General features: G+C 38.4%; 1 protein-coding gene across 3 annotated transcripts; it reads right to left on the bottom strand.

Annotated features, from left to right (window-relative positions):
* Positions 1-321: 321 nt before the first annotated feature.
* On the bottom strand, positions 322-22277 carry LOC139983579 (uncharacterized). Of its 3 annotated transcripts, XM_071997230.1 has the most exons (8): positions 22036-22277; positions 8560-8642; positions 7360-7668; positions 6347-6667; positions 5316-5648; positions 3744-3815; positions 3091-3158; positions 322-2499 (listed from the first exon to the last, which is right to left on the bottom strand). In XM_071997230.1, exons 2-7 carry the CDS (start codon positions 8621-8623, stop codon positions 3100-3102), a joined length of 1158 nt encoding a protein of 385 aa, XP_071853331.1. In that variant the 5' UTR covers positions 8624-8642; positions 22036-22277; the 3' UTR covers positions 322-2499; positions 3091-3099. The 3 variants fall into 3 exon arrangements, with proteins under 3 accessions (XP_071853331.1, XP_071853330.1, XP_071853332.1); XM_071997229.1 differs by lacking the exon at positions 22036-22277 and having other exon boundaries at positions 322-3158; XM_071997231.1 differs by lacking the exons at positions 322-2499; positions 3091-3158; positions 22036-22277 and having other exon boundaries at positions 3770-3815; positions 5302-5648.
* Positions 22278-23105: the final 828 nt, after the last annotated feature.

Raw genomic sequence — 23105 nt, 5'->3', positions numbered from 1 at the left:
TGCCTGACTCACGGATCTGTGCAGGCGAGTGGCGCATCCAGATCCTTCAGACTTTTTCTTTTATTATTTGTCAGCGTTTACTACAGTTCATTTGTCTGCATTTTAAAACTTTATAAGCAGACTCATGGTTAATTCAGTGCCTATGACCTCATTTTCTGTCTATGTGAAAGAGGGTATGTTACTTTGAAATTAGATTCCTGGGTGTGTACGACAAGGGTTCACCCAGGGGTACCTTCCCATCAAGGTTGAAGAAAATCGACAGAGCTATTGAGAAGGAGATTTGACACAAACTTGTATAAAAAACGCATAACGCATAACATATACATTTGACCTTTAACCTTTAATCAATTTATCATGTTATTTGTCCTCGGTTGCCATGGCAATCACATATTGTGATAGTATTTGACGTTTCCATTACGCCTGTTAAGGTTCCGGCCTTTAAGGAGGAGTTTTGACACCTACCCACCCACACACAGAGACACATTTTGACCTCTCCATTAATCATTGACTTCCGGTCACACTGGGGTACCGTACCATGGGTGACCCCTGATCTACTCAAGAAAATGAAACAAAACCATCGTGACTTTCACTGTTGCTATGACAACTGACATAGCTGCATAAGCTCACCTGGCAAAGGAACTACAATATCTCATCCTACCTATATGGGCAGCGATGAGAAAATGAACAAATCAGTATATAGAAACTGTTGCTATGGGAGCGATGCGATAAAAACAAAAATCATTTCCTTACTTTTAAATCTTCTTCAAAATATAGATTGCATTTATTTCAGGAAACAACCAAAACAATGTCATAATTTTGCTGCCGAAATTCTTTACAACATTATATATATGATATCATTATTTGTTACCTGTTAATGGTAAACTTATCAAGCTTTTTAATTTGATATACTAGCTTTGTTTGCATGGTACATGTATAGAATCATTTTGCTGGGGACATTGCACATGTATATTAGATCCTCCTGCAAGCAGGAATTCGCGACAAAGCCTCAATGGCTTATCAAAGCCTCAAGCTGACCGAAGTCAGTCTGTTACATTCATATTTAACGTCCATGATTTTGAATTGTTAATTGTCAACAACTCTGTAACTGGACGACATACATTAATCTGTAAGTGACTAGAACCGGCGACCTTATAATTGAAAGGCACCAGCGAAGGCACATGTGTTCAAAGTTTCATACTTTGACCTCTGTTGACCTCTTAATGACTTACAGCATACAATACTACATGCTAAAATACTAAATGTGAAGCTTCATCAAATAATTTGCTACAAGCATATACTCATTGAACATTAACTTAAGATATATATTTTTTCACTGGCTCTTTTCAAAGTATTGTTAATACATCTTTCAGGATTAATACAGAAACATGTCATCATTTTAAATCTGCTTAAGATTCACTTGAGCATGAATATTTTGTTACTTGATAGCATAAACTTCCCCAAGTACTGTCATCAGGATTCATCCTTGAGCACACGTAATTAATTGACCAGCCACCATATGATTGTAATAATTGCTTTAAAGGCCAACACTTCTTTTCCTATGTGAAGACAAACTTGTCTTGACAAACTGGAATAGTACACTGCTTGTGTTTTTAATCATTCAGTATGGCTAGCATTACCAACTATGGTGGATATTTTTGGCCAAAAACAGGGGACTGGGTGGTATTTGCTATAGACAGAGAAGATCGTAATGAACATTTTTTTTTATCCATAACCCAAAAGTGCTTATTTACTTCTTGTAAAATAGATAGTGTGCTATGATTACCATGCATACACGTCAACATATTAAGAGGTCAAGAGAAGAAACATTTCACAGAAATTCTGAAAGAAACAGCAAATTCAAACTGAGAGGAAATGATTGTAAGCTAACACTTAACTTTATGAGGAAAAAAGAAATTCATAAAGTTGCGGCATTCATGTAGAACAGTTCATTATACAAATTCGTATACACATATATGTGTAACCCCAGGTTGATCGCTCCCATCCAGGGGACATTAGCCTTTAGGGAAGCGGTGGTTCTTCGGCTGTAATGGGGTCAACTACCTGCACCGAGATACTCGATGTCCGTTAAGCACACATATCAACAATGCGCCTTGTGACGTATAGGGACCCTACCTTACTACTACTGCTGTAACTACTGGCTCGTCTGAGTCAACACACACAAAAAAAAACAGAATAACACATAAAGCATATATATAGTTATGCGAGATACAATCTCAAAAAAAAACTACGACATAAAGAAACAGAAAAGAGGATAACAAATGGACTTAAACACAACTGTCATTAATTGTCATTAACAATGATTAAACAATAAAACACAGTCAATCTCATCTCGGGATGGATCACTCGTGGGGGTTGGCGCTCACTCCCTCTCTAGAACCGCTCGACCGTCTTTCAGATCCCGGGGAACATCATGGCCTGGTGGGGAGGGGGCATGTTAAGACCAGGGAGTTTAGTCACGCCCACCCAAACCCAAAGGACCTGTGTAGAAATTATAAGGTAATTTCTAATGATGATGTCTCCGACATCCTAACGACGGCTGAGGGCTGTCAAGTGAGTGGCACAGATCGCTGGTAAACTGGCCTTCTTATAGAGCCAGGGGATAGTACCCTAAAACAATACAACTTCCTGCCCAGCCCAAATAAGGAGATAAATGAACCAGCTGATCGGCCTACTCATTACCGGAAAACACCAACATTCTCAATAACCACTAAGACAACAAGTGTAAACAACTTAGTGATGTAGTCCCAGGGAATGAGTTCATACACAAGAGGTGAACAGTGGGTCACCTGTTTGCAGAAGATCTCTCTCACTCTGGGGACAGCTTAACTCGCTAATGGGTTATGTGGTGGTTTTACTCTCTGGTACACTTGGAGGACAAAGCAATGCCATTCCAAGAATACAGGCTTAGTCATTACAACTTCCTGCAATGTAGTGACAGGCCATTGAACTCAATGAGCACCCGAGAATTTGTAGGGGGAACCTATCACAGGGAGGGGGAATCTAAATTCTAGTACTTCCTAATTTACCAAAAAATTAGGGGTGCTACATATGCAAATATTACATGCCTACCAAAGAGTTTCACTGACTCCCAGCTTTCAAAGTTCTCTTCAAAGTGATGAAGCCAAAGATAAGAAAAACTGGAGAAAAAAGAATGCAAAAAAAAAAAAAATCAGGAGTAGAAGCACAACGGTATTATTTCTCATTATAAAAATTATCTAATGATCTATCACTACTCAACTTGACAGCTTGTACTTCACGCATACAGCATATATACAAAAAGTTGACTTAATTATACAATGGGAGATTACGTGATTGACTGTATGGGGCAAACTAAGTTACTTTCCTTGATGGCAACATCCACTACGTAGAGGCCAATTAATCTTTAATCTACTTACGAACGTTTCACTTACCGATGCATTGTACTTAATAAATTCATCATGGTAATAGTAAACATGTAATTTTGCTGTAGTTATCTTTGCCATGACCAAGCTAAACTAAGAATTGTTTCTCTTGTAAAGTGGCATGATTTATCCTGATCAGTTTCATACATATCTGGAAATGGTTATACAGTGAACCTTTGCCCAAACAATTTAAGGCTGGGAGGTCAGTGAATGGTCTTAACTGAAGAAACTGGTACAATACAATCCCTTGGATCCTCTATAACTACTATCTGGTTCAATACACATTATAAATCTTCACAGTTAATTAGTGTTTTCACTCACCAATCAAAAGAATTATTAGTATCACTGTGTTCAGACCTGGTGACCACTGCGAAGTACAATCACTTTCTTGATCTGTCAAAGAATAAAGTTGAATAATACTGAATGTGTACAGTGTAGTTCCTAGTGCAACTCTTATATACCCTGTATCGATTGATTTAAGTTAAGAACATCACATAAATGCTACTGTACCAAACAATTGTTTCTCATTGAAGACATTTGACAAAGATCACCTTCCTAAGACACCATGTCACAAGTAATATGCTAGAGGGCTGCAGCCAGGCTGCATAGGACAGGATCTTGTGTGCCCTGAAGTTTCACACCATAGATGCTGTAAGTATGTAGAGATAACCCTTACTGTGAAATATTTTCCTAAGTTTTCTCAAGTTGTAATAGCCTTTTATTCAGCATTTTTCTATTTCATTCCATCACATTGCATAGGGTCATTCATGAAGTTCTGATCCTCCTTTTATAGATTCTCATCTATCATTACACATTCCTTGCATGTTTCACAAGGCACTTATCCTAAGAAATGTTCATTTAGAGGTCAGTCAATTGATGTTAAATTGTATACCAAACGACATTCTTTGCCTAATGTTGTGAAGTTGATCAACATACTGAGTGTGAATTACACAATCTTTTATTTTCGAAGCTATTGTGATTACAACGGTTTCACAACTTGTTGATTTCAAGTGACATTCAACGTCCACGTAAAGCAACATGGCTGTTGTAGTCAATAAAGTGGTCTGCACACCTTGTTCAAAGTTCATCATGGTTTACTTTTAGGGTTCGTGTTTACAAGGTCTTTACATTTTGCTCTGCTGACACGAAATGACCGTTGAAATCAATACAAAAACAATAGGTTTCTTGTACTCAACAATGTGGATCCCCACAAATAAGTTAACTTTCATTTTGAAAATATTGTGTTTACAAGCTTTGCAGACTTTGACCTCTGTCAACCTCAGTTCACCTTTGACATCTGTAGAAAACAATACGGATCTTGTACTTAATATGAAGGAGCCTCTACCAAGTATGAACTTCACCCAAGCTTTACTTTTTTACCTAAAATGACATTCGTCCTACGCCTATATCAATATTGTTCTTGTACTCACCAAGAGAGATCTACATATCAAGTATGAACTTCATCAAAGCTTCACTTTGTAAGTTATTGTTTTTAAAAGGTTTCAGGATTTGACCTACCATGACACCAAGTGACCTTTGACCTCCGCTAAATTTGATCGAGTTCTTGAACTTACTAAAAGAGATCTGCATACAAAGTATGGAGTTCATACAAGCTTCACTTTTTCTGTTATCACGTTTGCAAAGTTTCCAGACTGACCTCTGTTTGCATCAAATGAACTTATTCTCCAGCGATTGTCTACACGTTTCATGAACTCAATAAGATGAATCTACATACCAAATATAAAACTCTTCCACCAGATAATTTTGAGGTACCATGTTTACAAGCCAAGTCATGCAACAAATGCAAAATGTTATGCTATTATAATTTCAGTGGTATACATTTGTGATCGAAACCAGTTAAAGGCATATAAGTATTTACTCAACAGAACTAACATTCTGGCAAAAACAGTTCCACTGTAGTGACGTCCAGGGACGTATTAGTTGCGCGATCGAAGACTCTACATTCCAGAGTAATTCGTTCCATGGACAGACTGAGGACTCGAAAGTGTGAGCTGCATTTGATGTTGAAGGTTCCATCCTTATTGTGACTTCTAGACGATGTAGTCTCCTGTGATATCTCATCTGATGAAAGAGGGGGGATGATAGACAATTCTAAAGAGACATTTTCTGAAACTCTGTGACTGGCGCAACTAACTTCACCTTCTCTGTTTACATCAAGGATGATATGTTTCTGATTGTACAATCCATTTACTACAGGTTGGAGATCTGAAGAAAAAATCAAATATTAACAATGGAATGAATGAAAATTATGAAGGTTTTGGGTGAAACAGGTTCCTTCTATCCATTGCATTTTCACACATATTCATAACCAAAATTTTGTTGCAGTCTCAGGCTGCAAAATGTATGCAAAGAGTTTAATTGAGAACTAACATATTATATAACGAATGGAAACATAAAAGTAGAGGCTCTAAGTCGATATGAGGCATTTCTCAATGGAGGCATGAAAGTAAATAATATTATTGTGATACCACGTCAGGAGAACAGGGTAATACGGAACAGAAAGTGGGAAAAGGTGCTGCAAAGGATGAGAGCAGAGACACTAATCGTTTACGGCCATGCAGATTCCAAGAGTTCCTTTTAAATGGTGAGATGTGAAAACCAATCATAAACAAGACAGTATATATGTACTATTGTACTAACATGTACTATGTAGTATTGTACTAACATGTGCTGAGGTTTGTAAAGATACACCATCATGAATCTTCTTTAGGTCTGACACTTTATGAACAACACAATAAAGTCTACATTGACCTCTGTTGACCTCCACCAATTCTGACATGTTGCAATAAGGGTGCATCCACCTACCAAATATTAAGTCATCCATCAAGTGACATCTTGGCTTGCAAGCACTGTGGCTCACAATGTACAGGTAGGCACAGCATATTTATCATTCAAATGCTTACCTTGGTTTAGCAAGTAAACTTCAGTTTCTGATGTGAAATCGTGTCCAGTAGCCCTGCACATGAAAATCACATTTCCCATGGCTCCACTGAGAACTCTAAAATTAGAGTTAAGAGATACATCATATGTTCCATCACTGTTATAAGTCACAGTAGGTGTACCATCTAGAGTTATCTCATCTGGTGAGGCCACCCATTCCAGATCAACTTTGGGCCTAACTCCGGCCATTGAGCAGGTGATGGAACCGCTTCGGATTCCATGTATGACAGCTTGTTGCTGATTGGTTAATCCATTTACCACAGGATGCCATGGATCGAGTGGAACTGGTGGTAAGAAAAACCACAAAGAAGACAAAATTGATCTAATTTCGATAAAATGCTTTTTTGCAATCTTGGTTCAGAAGGGAGCAGCCTGACTACTTCTTACATGTCAGGATTTTTACAACACATACAGTAAATATTATGGTCTTTTCCATGGAAGGTGGACATGAGACTTGAATAATTAAAACTAACCATGTCTTGATGAAAATGTGTTTCCTTTCCCTTTCAAATAATTACATAATAATAAAGTTTAATGATCAATATCATCTTTTGCACAAAAATGGATACCGCTCTCAAGTACTAAGTAGAAGCCTAAATATTCATCTAAACCAAAACAAAATGTTTGTTTTCAATTCTATCATCATATCAGCAACAGAGCACCCTTGACAACAACATTTTCCTTGACAAATTTGCAGATTGTAAACATGTTATTTAAGGCCATCAAGCTTATTAAGTAACAAAGTGTTGTACAGGATTTGAGCAACTGACCTAATGGGCTACATGTTAGTAATCCAGTCATTTTTCGAAAGTTGTACATACTAAATACAGTCTGGAATGATACAAGAGTTTTTAAATGATCTGTTACATGTCAAAAGTACATATCTGCCCAATGTTATCTTGCAAAAGCTACATGTATGCAGCAAAACCACTGGCATCACAACATTAATCCACACAATAGGGCTGCCAATACTTACCATAGACTTTCACTGGGACTTCAAAGTACTCATTTGCACCACCAGAAGGAACGAATAGAACTGTGTAATTAAATTCGTTTGTCAATTTTACTTCATTGATGATCAAAGACCCATTTGGATGCATGTCATAGTCTCCGCTCCTATAACCTTGTCCGTATATCTGTGAACCCTCCATGTAAATGAATGGGGGAGTATTCCTTACATCGCCAGTACCATTAATCCAGCCAATAATGTCAAAGTTTTCAAAGTGACAAGGTACTAAACCTTGCTTTCCAACCTCCAAATAAAGATTTTCCTGGCAAGAGCCACCTAGAAGAGAAATGAAGACAAGAAACCATAAAATATAATACTATAAGGTAAAGACTACTACTACAACTACTAGGTCTGGAAAAATACAAACTTAATAGAACTACTGTAACTTAGTCTGTAATCCTATACGATTCATAAAAAGTTGTGCCCATTTCTGGTTCTAAAGATCTCTGTCCAGAACAATAACATTAATAGTGAAAACACATCATGTTTATTTCTCTGATACTGTCATCCAAGGGCGTAGGAACGGGGGGGGAGCTGGGGGGGCGCCAGCCCCCCAGTGAAAAATATGGAGGGCCGGAAGTATCATTCCGCCCCCCCCCCGCTTCGCAAGTCAGAAAACCCCTTTTTCATTTCCAAATGAGAAAGAAATCTCATTTGGAGCACAAAATTGCATCTAAGGCTAGGTGAAAATGCAAAATTATATACAAAATGGAGTGGGTGGGTTGAAGTGTGCTATATTGCACCAAATTGGGAGGGGGACACCCCCTCCCCTTAGACCCCTCCCCCAGGCAGGCCATCAGTCTTCAGCCCCCCCCCCCACTCAAAAGTACCTTCCTACGCCACTGCTGTCATCAGTTGGACGAATTAGTGACATCCTCAATTGTACCTTCTTTTATCAAAGCAAATTTTGGCGCCTAGGAGGTATATGGCAAACGTTAGCCAAGCTAGGTGACATCAATATACCCATCTTTTCTCCCACTCTGGCAGCTGACTGTCACAGTTAATCATGTAATTTTTCTCCTACTGATACAGACTGTATCCCAATGCAATTGAACTGTATTTTATCAATGCTGGAGCTTTAACCATAAGATAACCAAATCAACAGTCCCACTGTACACGGATAAATATTGTACACAATATTGGGTCAAAGGTCAAACAGTCACCTACCTGCATCAGTACAGGTTGAACAAAGGAGTAAACTGGCAACCAAATAGTATATAAGAAAATGCATCTTGTTGTCCAACTGTATTCTGTCCAAATGGAAAAGAATCTGTTACCATGAATTTAAGATTAATTCGCTAAGCAACATGTTCATTAAATAAGCTATAGCTGACTTAAATTTCTCCAGATCACCCCCACCCACCCACCCACCCACCCACCCACCCATCCCCCCAAAAAATAAATCCATGTGCGGCACTCAAAAAGTGAAGCAATTCCATGCTTTGTAGGCAAAAATGTTTTTACCAAAATTACACATAATCGAGAACTTGTGTTATTAACGTATAGATTTTAATACTATAAAAATAGGCGGCGGCGCCGATTTTCATAGTATTAATTTGATATGGTATCAGTGCATGGGGACAAGTAGAGTGACATGTAATTTACACTTTATAAACGAGTTGCTTTCCAGTTTACATAGTGTTAGCTAGCTTTCGGTTTTTATAATTTGGAAGGCCATATCAGATGGAAAACCATGGATTACTCCTAGATGACAAACTACCTAACTCTGGCCGGCCTGGAATCGACCTCTCGGCCTTTATCAACTCGACCATATTAATGTATCGTTGTGTGGAGCAGGTAATGATTCTTATTTCATGAGCATATTTCCTTAAGGATAATTCTTAACAATCACATATGACCGCAAATCAGAGCGTATCCTAGTATCGACCTATTACGTTTAATCTCTAAAGGCGCCCGATATAACGATGTTATCGATGTCTTTGTGTTTGATGACGTAATACACGCACATACTGAAAGAATTTTTCTTGACGAACGACGGAGTGTCCACACATAGTTAGTTCAAGGCTATCTACCTGAAAGATAACTGTCCTAGATCTCAGATCTCTCGATGTCGAAATTTTACAACCTTTGATCTAAAATGATTAAAGTTCAAAATTAGTTTATGTAACTTGGTGTTCAGTCATCAAAATGATAATTAATTAAAACAAGAAGCAAAAACATGACCAATGATCGACTATAACTATGTTGAAAGTGTTGATTAAAATTTCTTACAATTTCCCAAAATAATATAAAAAACAATTAAAATGTTCTCTCAGTTCGTTTGTCTATGGATAGTGGGAATGAAAGCATGAAAGAGAATGATATTGAGCTACAGAGCTAGACGACCGTCTAAATCAGAATGGTTCCATACCATGATGGCAAATGGAAAGCATTCGACTCTCTAACATGGAAATGTTACGAAGTATGTATTTTTTTGTATATTGATATTAATCGTAGATAAAACAAAAAGTGAAACTCTTCAACATATATTGACTTGAATCACTAGTTATATGTATCGCTTACTAACTCTATAAATAGCACTCCACAAAACGGTAACAGATCTGCAATTATAACAATTCTGAAGAAGGCGGAAGTATAGTTTAAAGAATACATTGCTGAGCGCAGTTACCATGGGTACCTCATCATAAAGTATATAAAGTAGAACCCTTATATAACGATATACAACTTTATATGGCTTAATGTGGATTCTATATGGACAGGGAGAGGAATGGAAAAGAGGAAGAGAAAGGAAAGTGATGAGTTGAGTTGAGTTGACACATATGAAACAAATGAGGCAATTTAAAGATTGAAATTTATAAAACTAGGCCGACAGGCAATTTGCCTTACACAAAATATATCACTGTTCATGTACGCTAACGCAGCGATATCAATATGTGTTCAACCCGTAACTGTACGAAACTATTTACTGACACTTAAGGAAGGAAACGGCATCATCAGGACATCCGTGAATATTACAGCCTAATAAAATAATCATCAAAGCGTCAAAATATTGCACTACATATTACTAAAATACCAGCTCTAGCTTTATATTTGGTTTAATCAAGCCTTTCTATAGGGCCACATAAAACTAGATATATCTAGTGAACTGAACAGTTAGAAGTATCGAAGAAAGTTTGGAAACGGATGGAAGCGACGATATTTTACGACTGAACCCGAATACTGAATGGTACATATATCGCCCTCCATGGAACTTATTTATTTTAAAGCAAACATATGACAAATAAAGGAATAGCACAGACTTGACAGGACCACTAAACATGTATAGGAATCTGAAGGAAAGTAAATAATAATTATAATATTAATAATTATATCATAATATTATAAATATCTTGGAGTATTTTACAATAATGTTTATGAGATAACTACTTTTATTTAACTAATGAAGTTCTATTGGTCCTGGGGTTAGAGGGGGTTATAGTGGGCCAGTTTAATATTCAAATTGGTGTAAAGGGGGTGTGCTTTGTTAAAGTGCACAATTACACTAATATATTACTTTACTGTAAAGAGACGCAGTCTTGTTAGATTATTGAACAAAAGGGGAACAGGAGGGTGTGTAGTGGTTCAGGGAATGGGTGAAGGTAGGGGTGGGGTTGGGGGGTGGGATTACATATTCTGTAAGTGGTATGGGTTATTTTGCTGTTCAGTTGAAAGTAATTCTAGGTTAGGGGAAAAACAAAACTGTAATACATTGAAACATTGCTGCATTATGACCTAGGTCACAGCTGGGCTGTACCAGGGAGTTCCATAACGACTCCCTGGCAGTGTACCCTCCGCTCAAAAAATGATGAGTTGGCTTGGTAATTATATGGTCAGAATAAAAAGTGCAAGGCACGGATCCTGCAGGTTAATTAGAATCTTTTGAGTAAAAAAGACAATAGATAATAATACATAGATATAACTATGTACCAGAAATACATAGATATAGCTATGTACAGTGTTCGACTTATGGCCAAAAAATTGCATAGCAACAAATTTCGACAATTGCTATACAATATTTTTGTTGCATAGCAGTTCCCCAATATTGAATAGCAGTTTTGAAATTACCACAAAACGGACCAAATGTTGGCGATCAATGTATTAACTACAAAATGTTTGTTTATTATTATTATTATTTATACTAGTGTTGCTATTTGCAATATCGGCAGCATATCTGTATCGGTAAAATTTTGCCTAATTGCCGATAACAGCAAACCGATATTGAACTTTTCTTTTTAACAGCAGAGCTACCTGTACTTATTTATACTTGCAATGATTTGTTAATCTGCCCAAGACGATCCATTTCTTTAGCTTAGTTAAACTCAGATTCATTTTCGATTAATATCCATGGAAACCTGACTCACCGTAACATCTAAAAACACGTCTACGGCGCGCGAATATAACCAATGACCTTCGTGAACCTTGGCATACACACAACATTAGTGCAGCATATATACACTGTACTAACCATTGATTTCCTCGAAGGCCTCGTGAAAACCTTGAACATGATGCATACAGTAACTGCACAGTTCAGCAGTGTTGGAAAACCTTGTTCAATTTCCCGCGAACACTCTGCCGATTTCCCGCCGGTGTTCGCCTGCCTAGCATGCATAACGTGCGAGCATAAAGGCGTGGTGTCCAGGGGCCCGTCTTAGGGCTATGGTGGGGTCATATGGTAGAACCCCTCGTGGGAATCCTGGGGGCGAAAGCCCCCGAAAATTGTTGTCATTTTTTGCGATGTCTGGCGATGAAAAAATTCGCAGTTGAGGATGCAAAATACTGACAACTTTTTTTGTTTAAATTGTCACGAAACTGATGAAAATTTTAAAATGACAAGTTAAAGTAGCTATATTATGTTATAAAATGAAAAGAGATTTAATCTGTCTTTCAATCTTTAAAAAGTGCAACTTACAGTTCAACTTCCGATATTATGAAACAAACAAAGTTCAGCAAAGCCCCGTTTCTAGACTGCCTAACAATGAATAGCTTGCACTATGCATACATTTTTACAACTGCAGTGTTTAACCCTATACCCAACTACTGTACCACGGTACATGTGCTGCGAATTTGCCCAGGTAACTTCCCAACAACTGTGAGCTCATCCCCTGTGTAACACCTGTTTGTAAACATTTTTTTGGCACGTTGCCAGGGAGTTTAGTTACGTGAGATCCGTAACCGCCGAGGTGGTCAGGCTATTTGCTTTACACTTAACTATGGTAGGATAATATTTTTTTCAGGTGTTTTTTCGCTATACGGTCGAGTGAATAAGTTGTACATTGAGTATAAACTCAATAAATTATAACTTCTACATTGTGATCGACAGTTCGTAAGTTAAGGTTTGAGTGTTTGCTCCCAAATCTGACTAGGAATTTGTATCGCACAAATCGGCACAATGTGCGATGCTGATTTGGAAACGTCTCGCAAGTTTGTCGTTTTGGATCGCATTTTGCGATGCGATACCGGAAAAATCGAACACTGGCTATGTACTAATAACACATAGACATAGATATGGACCAAAAATGCTTAGATATAGCCATGTACCAATAATAGAAAGACATAACTATGTACCAGTAATACATAGATATAGCTATGTACTAATAATACATAGACATAACTATGTACCAATACTACAAAGACATAACTATGTACCAGTAACACATAGACATGGCTATGTACCAGTAATGCATAGATATAGCTATGTACTAATAATACATAGACATAGCTATGTACTAATAATACATAGACATAACTATGTACCAATACTACAAAGACATACCTATGTACCAGTAACACATAGACATGGCTATGAACCAGTAATACATAGATATAGCTATGTACCAGTAATACATAGATATAGCTATGTACTAATAATACATAGACATAGCTATGTACCAATAATACATAGACATAACTATGTACCAATACTACAAAGACATAACTATGTACCAGTAACACATAGACATGGCTATGTACCAGTAATGCATAGATATAGCTATGTACTAATAATACATAGACATAGCTATGTACCAATAATACATAGACATAACTATGTACCAATACTACAAAGACATAACTATGTACCAGTAACACATAGACATGGCTATGTACCAGTAATGCATAGATATAGCTATGTACTAATAATACATAGACATAGCTATGTACCAATAATACATAGACATAACTATGTACCAATAATACAAAGGCATACCTATGTACCAGTAACACATAGACATGGCTATGAACCAGTAATACATATGTAAGGGTGTTTGCCACTGAAAATAAATGTTTTTCTTGATCAGAGAACTCTGGGTTTGGTGTGAGGACCAAACACAGAGCAAGACACATAAAAAATAGAAAACTCAACTGAATTGGATCAAAAGAAATTATAATTATGAATAACAAACAATATACAGTATAGCTGATCTGGGCCCAGTCAAAGAATTAAATAAAACAACTTACAGTAGTGAGGTGCGCACCCAAAAGTAAAGTAAATACACTTAATTTATAAAGCTGTTCTGGTGAGTTTGCGTGCTGGTGACATCAGGTACAGGTCTTCCACGACATCAGAAAGAGTTGAACAGATAAATGGTTTAATGTCTGATCCCAACGAAATAGTGTCCTTTAATTAATAAGCGATAGAGTCCCAGGCTATCCTCCAGTAAAATAATGTGTATATCCTTTGTGGTAAAATAATGTCAGTTATAACAAATGGTGTCCCGGCCTATCCTTTATGGTAAAATTATATCCTCTAAGTAAATAATATTCTTTATAGTAAATAGTGTCCCAGACTGTCAGGTGAATATGACTCCTTCCATAAAATAATAAGGACTACAGTAACTTGATTTGTAAATTAAGGTTTAAAACAAACTATCCAGCATTAAAACTATATATCTCCTCTTGTGCAACTGTCTTACTCCAATACTTATGGCCAACTGCCTAACTCCCTATACTGTACCCTCAAAACTCCCTTTGTTCCTATAATATATATACACAGACCCCATTTCCTGTGAGGGCTAAATTCCAGGAAGAACAAAGATAGTTGCTTAGCAACCCAGAAGGAGAGATTTTAATCCCCCTTTTCACTACCACAAGACAACATACATATATACTGTACAAATGTATAGACCTCTGTACAGTGACCCTGCACAGTACACTAATACTAATAAACAAGTAAAACTATAGTACAAAAGAAAACTTTATGTAAGAGCTGACCATGTTACATCTCCCTCCTGCTTAAAGTTGGCATACTTGACAACAACAACAAAATGAGCAATAAACTAAAGTACAAAAACATTTTGAGACTGCTCTCACTGAACACTGGAATAGCAACAAAAGAAATAATACAACTCAAAGGCAAACTAAAGAAATGAAATACTATGTACAGCAACATACCAAATTAATCACTGATACAGTTTAATACACTATGCATGAAATAATCTTGAGATTTTGCAACTTTTAACCCATGTTCTAACCACGAAGACTTGATGGTAATGGGGGTCAACACACAATGCAATGTATTTACGCCATTATTTTGTAATGGGGATAACCCTCTTAACCGTCTAGATTCCCTAACAGGCTGCAAATCATATTCCCTAGGAGGAGTGGAGGTTCGGGCGTGGTTTGGTTTCGATGGGTCATTATTTCCCATAACTTCAGGTTCAGGTAGAACTTCTTCATCATGTGTATGATTAGGTACTGGGATAACTGGTGGCTCCAAGATGGGGATTGCGATTAGAGGGGTGACCTCTTCCTCTGGTGCAGACAATGGTTCATTGGTGGGTTCCGCTACTTCATCTGTTGTAAAGTCAATGGTACATGGCTTCAACCTATTGCGGTGTACAATTTTTTCATCTCCACTGCCGCTTTCAGGCCTGACCTTATACACCGGTATATCTGGGTTTATTTGTTCTACAACAATATAGGGGGTAGGATACCAGTGGTCTTTCACCTTGTGACGCCCCTTAAAGTCTCGTCTCTGCAACAGTACTCGTTCGCCCCTACACAACTGTTTTGCCTTCGCTTTCTTGTCAAAGTTGTGTTTCTGCACCTGGGATGCCTTATTCATCTCCCTCTCAGCCAGCTGATGTGCATCATGCAGGCGTCTCCAATGGTTGATAACCCAGTCACTGCTGGAAGTTTCCGTTTGGTTGTCATTCAGTCCAAAGGTCAAATCAATTGGAAGCCTGCCTTCCCGACCAAACATTAAGTAGAAGGGTGTGTGACCAGTGGAGGAATGTGGCGTGTTGTTGTATATATACGTGATTTCTGGTAACAGACTTGGCCACTTATTCTTCTTTTCTTCGGGCAGGGAACGCACCATGTTGATAAGTGAACGATTTAGTCTTTCACAAACCCCGTTTCCGGCAGGATGATATGGTGATGTTCTGCTCTTCTGTATCCCATACAATTTGCACAATTCAGCTACCACAATCGATTCAAAATTTCTTCCCTGATCTGAGATGATTCTGGCAGGACAACCATACTTTGTGAAGAATTGTTGCCAGAGTACCCTTGCTGTCGTTACTGCTGTCTGATCCCTGGTAGGCACTGCCACAGCCAACTTAGTGAAATGGTCTATCATCACAAGGACATTCTCATACCCATCAGAGGAAACATCTAACTTCAGGAAGTCGACTGAAAGTAGCTCTAGTGGGGCTGATGTCTTGATGGGTACCATTGGGGCTCTGGTGCTAGGAGCAGGTGGTCTCCTCAAGCTGCATCTTTCACATCTTTGGCAATATGCCTTAGTATCCGAGGTCATTCCTGGCCAGTAGAACCTTTTTCTCAGCAAAGCCAGTGTCCGCTCTGACGAAGGGTGATTGGCATTATCATGCAGGGCAAGGAGAATGTCAGCTTGGAGGCCCTCTGGAACAATAAGTTGCTCTTGGCACCTAGCACCCCTTTTCTCCTTGTATGTTCGGAACAGAAGCCCATTTTTCATCTTCAATTTCTGCCACTGGTTACAGAGGACTTTGAAAGATTTTGACGTACCATGAACAGCGGGTCTGGTCCCTTCATTTAACCTGTCTACAACCTCTTTAATTGTAACATCTCCTTGTTGTTTGAACCTGAGTTCTTCCATTGTATAACCCGGAAATGTCTCACTGCCCTGAGCAGCTTCCAGCTGCATTGCATAAGCAATCATCTTGTCTTCATCGGCGTCCCCAGAATTATTAAGTACATGTGGATATCGGGACAGTGCGTCAGCATTGGCATTATTTCGACCAGGTTTATACTTAATCTTGTAATTGAAACAGGAGAGTTTTGCAACCCACCGTTGCTCGATGGTTCCAAGATTAGCGGAGTGTAGATGTACTAATGGGTTGTGGTCAGTGTAGATGGTGACTTCTGCTCCCATCAGATAGTCCTTGAATTTCTGGGTGACTGCCCAAGTCACTGCAAGCAACTCCAGCTTGAATGCGCTATAATTCCTGTCATTTCTCTCCGACTCTCGTAGGCTACGGCTTGCGTAAGCAATGACTCGTTCTTGCTCTCCCTGTACTTGGCTTAGTATAGCACCAAGACCCAAATTGCTTGCATCTGTATACAATAGGAATGGCAAACTGTGGTCAGCATAGGCTAGAATTGGAGGTGATGACAGACACGATTTCAGCTTGATAAATGCATCTTGACACTCTTCAGTCCATTCAAATTTAGATTTCACTGGATGTTTATTCTCGTTCTTGGGAATTCGTGTGAGACCATGTAGCGGAGCTGCAATCTTTGAAAAATCTTGAACAAACCGACGGTAAAATCCAGCCAATCCCAAGAAGCATCTTACATCTTTAACACTATTGGGCGTTGGCCATTCCTCGATAGACTTGCACTTATCAGGTTCAGTAGCAACACCATCAGCTGATACTACATGGCCCAAGTATCGCACTGAAGATTTTAACAGATGGCACTTAGACGGTTTTACTTTCAGTCCATGTTGGTGGAGGCGACTCAATACTGTCCCTAGCCGGTTTAGGTACGTATCAAAGTCTTCAGAAAACACAATAATATCGTCTATGTAGAGAAGCACTGACTCATAATTGAGGTCTCCTAGACATCCTTGCATCAGCCGCTGGAATGTTGCTGGGGCATTACAGAGTCCAAAGGGCATCCTGTTGAACTCGTATAATCCCATGGGTGTTGTGAATGCCGTCTTGGGTTGGTCCTCTGGGCTCATTTCCACTTGCCAAAAGCCACTGGCCAAGTCTAGTGTAGAAAATAATTTAGCTTTGCTAAGTGCATTGAGAGATTCGTGTATTCTGGGTAGTGGAAAAGCGTCCTTTCTGGTCTTATCATTCAACTTTCTGTAGTCTACACATATTCTTATGGTCCCATCTCCCTTCTTCACCAACACCATTGGCGCTGCCCAGGGGCTGTAACTCTCCTTGATTACCCCTTTATCCAACATGACTTGGAGTTGTTCTTTGACCTCTTTGTATAATTTTGGTGGGATCATGCGATAGCGTTCTCGGCTGGGTAACTCGTCACCTGTGGGAATAGTATGCATGATCGTGTCTGTACAGCCATAATCACTGTCATGTTGTGAAAATACTTGCTGGTGGGAGCACAGGAATTCTTGCAGCTTCTGTGTCTGCTCTTTTGTCAAGTCATTGGTGTTCACATCAACATCAGGTACTATTTGGTCAGAATTGTTAATGACCGTTGAAGTGGAAACATGCTGCTGTTGGATTCCAACCTGGAGAGTATTTGGGCCTGTTTGTTGAATTTCAACTTCTTTTGCTGACGATGGCAACACTTCTACCTGAAATAATTCACCCAGTGGAGCACCTTTAGGCAAGGTTATGTCGTGATCACCTACATTGACCACACGGGCAGTTACTCGGTTATTATTGACAATTACGAGTGTTCGGGCGACCAGTATGTTGTGGGGCAAATTATAGCGATCTGAGGGCATCGGCTCCAGCAAAGCTTGAATAGGTCGTTTGTGAGATTTCAACTCATTACAGCAGGCATCAATCAAAATTTCCTCATGGCCCTTTATTGTTATGGGACCATTCCCCCTGATGGTCACTCGTCCAATCCTTCCAGTGCTGTCTATGGGCAATGGCTGTGACTCTTGCGGGTCTAGCTGCATAGTTGTAGATTGAAATAGGACTGACGTATTCCTGACATTGGGTGTAAGATGACTGAGGAATCGTGGAGCGCAATGATGGAACAATATCTCTTGGCACTGAGATATCACATTCATGCCCAACAGACATGGTACCCCCTGTATTGGTTCATTTTGGACAATTAATGCAAAGACCTCTAGGTTAACTCCTGCAACTTCCACTGACATCTCAGCACCCCCGAGAAATGGAACGGCTAAACCATTGGCTGCTGTCAATTTCAACCAATGTAATGGTTCTTTTTGAACATCTCTCCGAGTCAGTTGTCGGGTGAAAAAGTCCTCTGAGATGGTTGTAACCTGTGAACCAGTATCAATAAGACAGGTGGTCCTTACACCGTCAATGATGATGTCAATCGTCAGGTAATCACCAACAAGTCTTGCCTTTAAGCCGGGTGGTGACAGTGTTCTGTTTTCTGAGCCTTGTAATTTACACATAGAGTCATCCGCAGTCTGGCTCGCAACCTTGGACTTCACTAGTTTAAATGATGTTGCTGTGCGGGTGGAGAAGTTACTTGTTGACTGGCAGCCATCTTTTTCCTACAAACTCTTTCAATATGTCCAGCAATCTTGCAATACCTGCAAACTGGTCGGCCATCGGGTGAGTACTGGTCATCTGGTCGTCCTCTATACCCCCTTGTTTCTGCTGGAGACCCCTTCAACCTAATCACTTCCTGTTGTAAGCCTTTAATGGAATCCTCCATCTTTTGCTGCCATACCATCAGCTTACGCTCCAGAGATACTAGATTATCAACCGGTTCATCCCTACGAACTTGTTGCACTGTTGCTGCCATAGTTTGGTTGATCGTTGGTGCTGGTTCTACCAGGAACTCTTCCTCCAGATGAATACCCTCCTGCTTCACCTCCTCGAATGTCATGCTATTTTTCTTTCGAATCTCCCTTCGGAGTTCCATCTGTATGGCACTGTTTCTAATACCTGCCACGAAGCGATCTCTTAGGGCCCTGTCTGGGTTCACTATTGTATTTGGAAATCGTGAGACTATTCGATTTTGCAATTCCCGCAAACCAAGTCCATATTGTCTGATAGTCTCCTCACTTCTCTGACCCCGTGAGTAAAATGTGGCCATGAGAGTATTTTCAGGGGTTTTGTCACCATATATTTGCTCTAGTAACTCGAATACCTTGTCCGAAGTGTTCCTGTCGGCATCCTCTACAACGCAAACCTCCCTTTTAGCCTCTCCTCCTAAGTACCTGATAGCTAATGCAGCCTTTTGGTCGTTTGGTGTATTAAATGCATGATAGGCTGCTTTAACAGCCGCAACCCAATCAGTAAGTGAGGGGTCATTAACACTTTTGGGGTGACCCGTAAAAGTAGGAATATGTACATTTGGCATAAACATATATGACATTGCGTGTTGGCCCCCTGTGTTAGTACTAGTGGTAGCAATATTATCATTCATGGTGAGAATTGTGACCAATAATAATAAAATATAAAATATATATATATAAATATCTCTGAAATTTAATTTGTTCCACTACAGTTGGTTATAGGCTGTGTCTTTCTGATCAGTTTAAGAAACCCCACTCGTACTACCAATTATGTAAGGGTGTTTGCCACTGAAAATAAATGTTTTTCTTGATCAGAGAACTCTGGGTTTGGTGTGAGGACCAAACACAGAGCAAGACACATAAAAAATAGAAAACTCAACTGAATTGGATCAAAAGAAATTATAATTATGAATAACAAACAATATACAGTATAGCTGATCTGGGCCCAGTCAAAGAATTAAATAAAACAACTTACAGTAGTGAGGTGCGCACCCAAAAGTAAAGTAAATACACTTAATTTATAAAGCTGTTCTGGTGAGTTTGCGTGCTGGTGACATCAGGTACAGGTCTTCCACGACATCAGAAAGAGTTGAACAGATAAATGGTTTAATGTCTGATCCCAACGAAATAGTGTCCTTTAATTAATAAGCGATAGAGTCCCAGGCTATCCTCCAGTAAAATAATGTGTATATCCTTTGTGGTAAAATAATGTCAGTTATAACAAATGGTGTCCCGGCCTATCCTTTATGGTAAAATTATATCCTCTAAGTAAATAATATTCTTTATAGTAAATAGTGTCCCAGACTGTCAGGTGAATATGACTCCTTCCATAAAATAATAAGGACTACAGTAACTTGATTTGTAAATTAAGGTTTAAAACAAACTATCCAGCATTAAAACTATATATCTCCTCTTGTGCAACTGTCTTACTCCAATACTTATGGCCAACTGCCTAACTCCCTATACTGTACCCTCAAAACTCCCTTTGTTCCTATAATATATATACACAGACCCCATTTCCTGTGAGGGCTAAATTCCAGGAAGAACAAAGATAGTTGCTTAGCAACCCAGAAGGAGAGATTTTAATCCCCCTTTTCACTACCACAAGACAACATACATATATACTGTACAAATGTATAGACCTCTGTACAGTGACCCTGCACAGTACACTAATACTAATAAACAAGTAAAACTATAGTACAAAAGAAAACTTTATGTAAGAGCTGACCATGTTACACATAGATATAGCTATGTACCAGTAATACATAGATATAGCTATGTACTAATAATACATAGACATAGCTAGTACCAATAATACATAGACATAACTATGTACCATAGTTATAGCTATGTACTAATAATACATACATAGATGTATTACATACATACATAGATGTACAAATATAGACAAATATAGACAATAATACATACATAGATGTACAAATATAGACAAAATAATACATAGATATAGCTAGTACCAGTAATACATAGATATAGCTATGTACTAATAATACATAGACATGAAGTCGAGTGAAGAGGAAGACAAGCAGAACACGTAATTTGGAATCTTTAAAGGAGTAATGGAAACTACTGAGTAAATATAAGAGGAGGTTGCTCCAGACCTGGCAAACCCCTTACGCTAAGTAATGGGGGAAAAAAAGATAAATTGGTAATGAATGGTTTGGTAACTATTCGACCGCAGCTCCATTTTAAATTAGTCTCATCTCTCTCTCTCTCCACCTCTCTCTCTCTCTCTCGTTTTAATTCAGTTCGAACTTCATAGTCCTTTACCCTTTCATGTGTTGTTCTTCGTCTGAGTTTATGTATATATACACATCTCGCCAATCAGCCTTATCACCTACTCTCTTTGCAATACTCAGGACTTTGTGTTTTTGGTTGACAGCGCCTAGTTTCACAACTAATTAATTTATGATTAGCCTATATGATTCCCCATTGCCGGTTGAATTTTGGCACTCTATCATATCACAACCTTAGGCCTAAATGTGGTCCGCCGATATCGTGACCCTGTATATTCTTTTATGATTTAAATTCAATTCACGGTCACAGAAGGTCAGATTAAAACGCATGAGATATTGGTTAAACCAATAATGACAAATGATTTATATTATTTGTTCTTGTCTCCGATTATTCAAGTAATTAACAAAATATGTGGGTTATCTTTTAACTTATAAACTCGATTCCCCTTCTTTAACAATAAGAATTAATTCACTTACCGAGATCTCCAACGCGACGCGAGAGCCCTTTTCGTTTTTCCGTCGTATGCCTTCACTTCTTCTCTGTATTGGGTTGACTGTTTCGGTAATATCGCCCTTTAGTTATTGTTTCGTGCAAAACAACAGGCGTAAATTATAAGTTCGTCTAACTGCTCTAACGTATATATAGTAGTACTGAATAGGAGTATTTCCTTTCCATGTTTTCATTAACTCCCCTCAAATTAAATCATTTTCGTTTTCCATTCGAATATTCTTGAAAATAGAATCACCATAACGTAAAAAGAGTAACCATATGAAAGTGATTGTTTTCCTAAGCACACTTCATAATTGCAAAATGAAACAACCCTGACAATTACCGTTTCCACATATTTCACAAACCCGTAAATAAAACGTTCGTAGGATATCTTGAAGGTCAAATTTTTGGTTTGTCATGGGAACGGGATGTTTACCTTCAAAAGACAATTAAAGATTTTGAAATCGTAATGAAGCACAACAAATTCCATTGTTAATTTATTCATTAGTAGGTAATCTTTTGTTTAAATATATATACATTTTTCCTTTAATATTTATTAACATACGTATATACATATATAGGTTAATTCTCATACAAAAACCAACAATTACAACAACAAGCAGTAATAAATTTCTCGGAAATACGTAGTTAGTAAAATATTAAATAATGTTTTGGTTAATTTGTGCAGAGGGTTGTATAAACATAGTTACTACTCGATTGCGGAACTAAATTTTCTCTTTAAATAATGTAATATTGCAAAGCCCCGAACCTGGTAGCTTGAGTACCGTAAGGGGAGAGGCAAATTTGAAACGAAGTGCCCCGAAAGTGCCCCGAAAGTGCCAAATTTTATAAATTAGAAGTTCTCCCTTTTTATGTAAACGAGAAGTACCCTTTTGATAAAACGTTATGAAAAAGCTACAATTAGTAAGATTCTAGTTTATATGATATTTTTCTAAACTTAAATGTTGCTTTGATGGAAAAACATTAAAATACTGAAAATTGTGATACAAAATGCAAGGAGTATCCCTTTTGTCAGTACGTTGTAAAGTTATTGTGG

The sequence above is a fragment of the Apostichopus japonicus genome, chromosome 16 (assembly GCF_037975245.1).
Source record: "Apostichopus japonicus isolate 1M-3 chromosome 16, ASM3797524v1, whole genome shotgun sequence".
Taxonomy (NCBI): domain Eukaryota; kingdom Metazoa; phylum Echinodermata; class Holothuroidea; order Aspidochirotida; family Stichopodidae; genus Apostichopus; species Apostichopus japonicus.
The sequence above is the reverse complement of the archived record's forward strand: the minus strand, read 5'-3'. Positions and strand labels throughout refer to the sequence as shown.

Coding starts and splice junctions, on each gene's coding strand:
- LOC139983579 (XM_071997230.1), bottom strand. CDS start 8,623: ATGCATTTTCTTATATACTATTTGGTTGCCAGTTTACTCCTTTGTTCA. Junction 6,668..7,359: donor AGTCCCAGTGAAAGTCTATG/GTAAGTATTGGC, acceptor TCTTACCACCAG/TTCCACTCGATCCATGGCAT. Junction 3,159..3,743: donor ACTAATAATTCTTTTGATTG/GTGAGTGAAAAC, acceptor TTTTTTCTCCAG/TTTTTCTTATCTTTGGCTTC.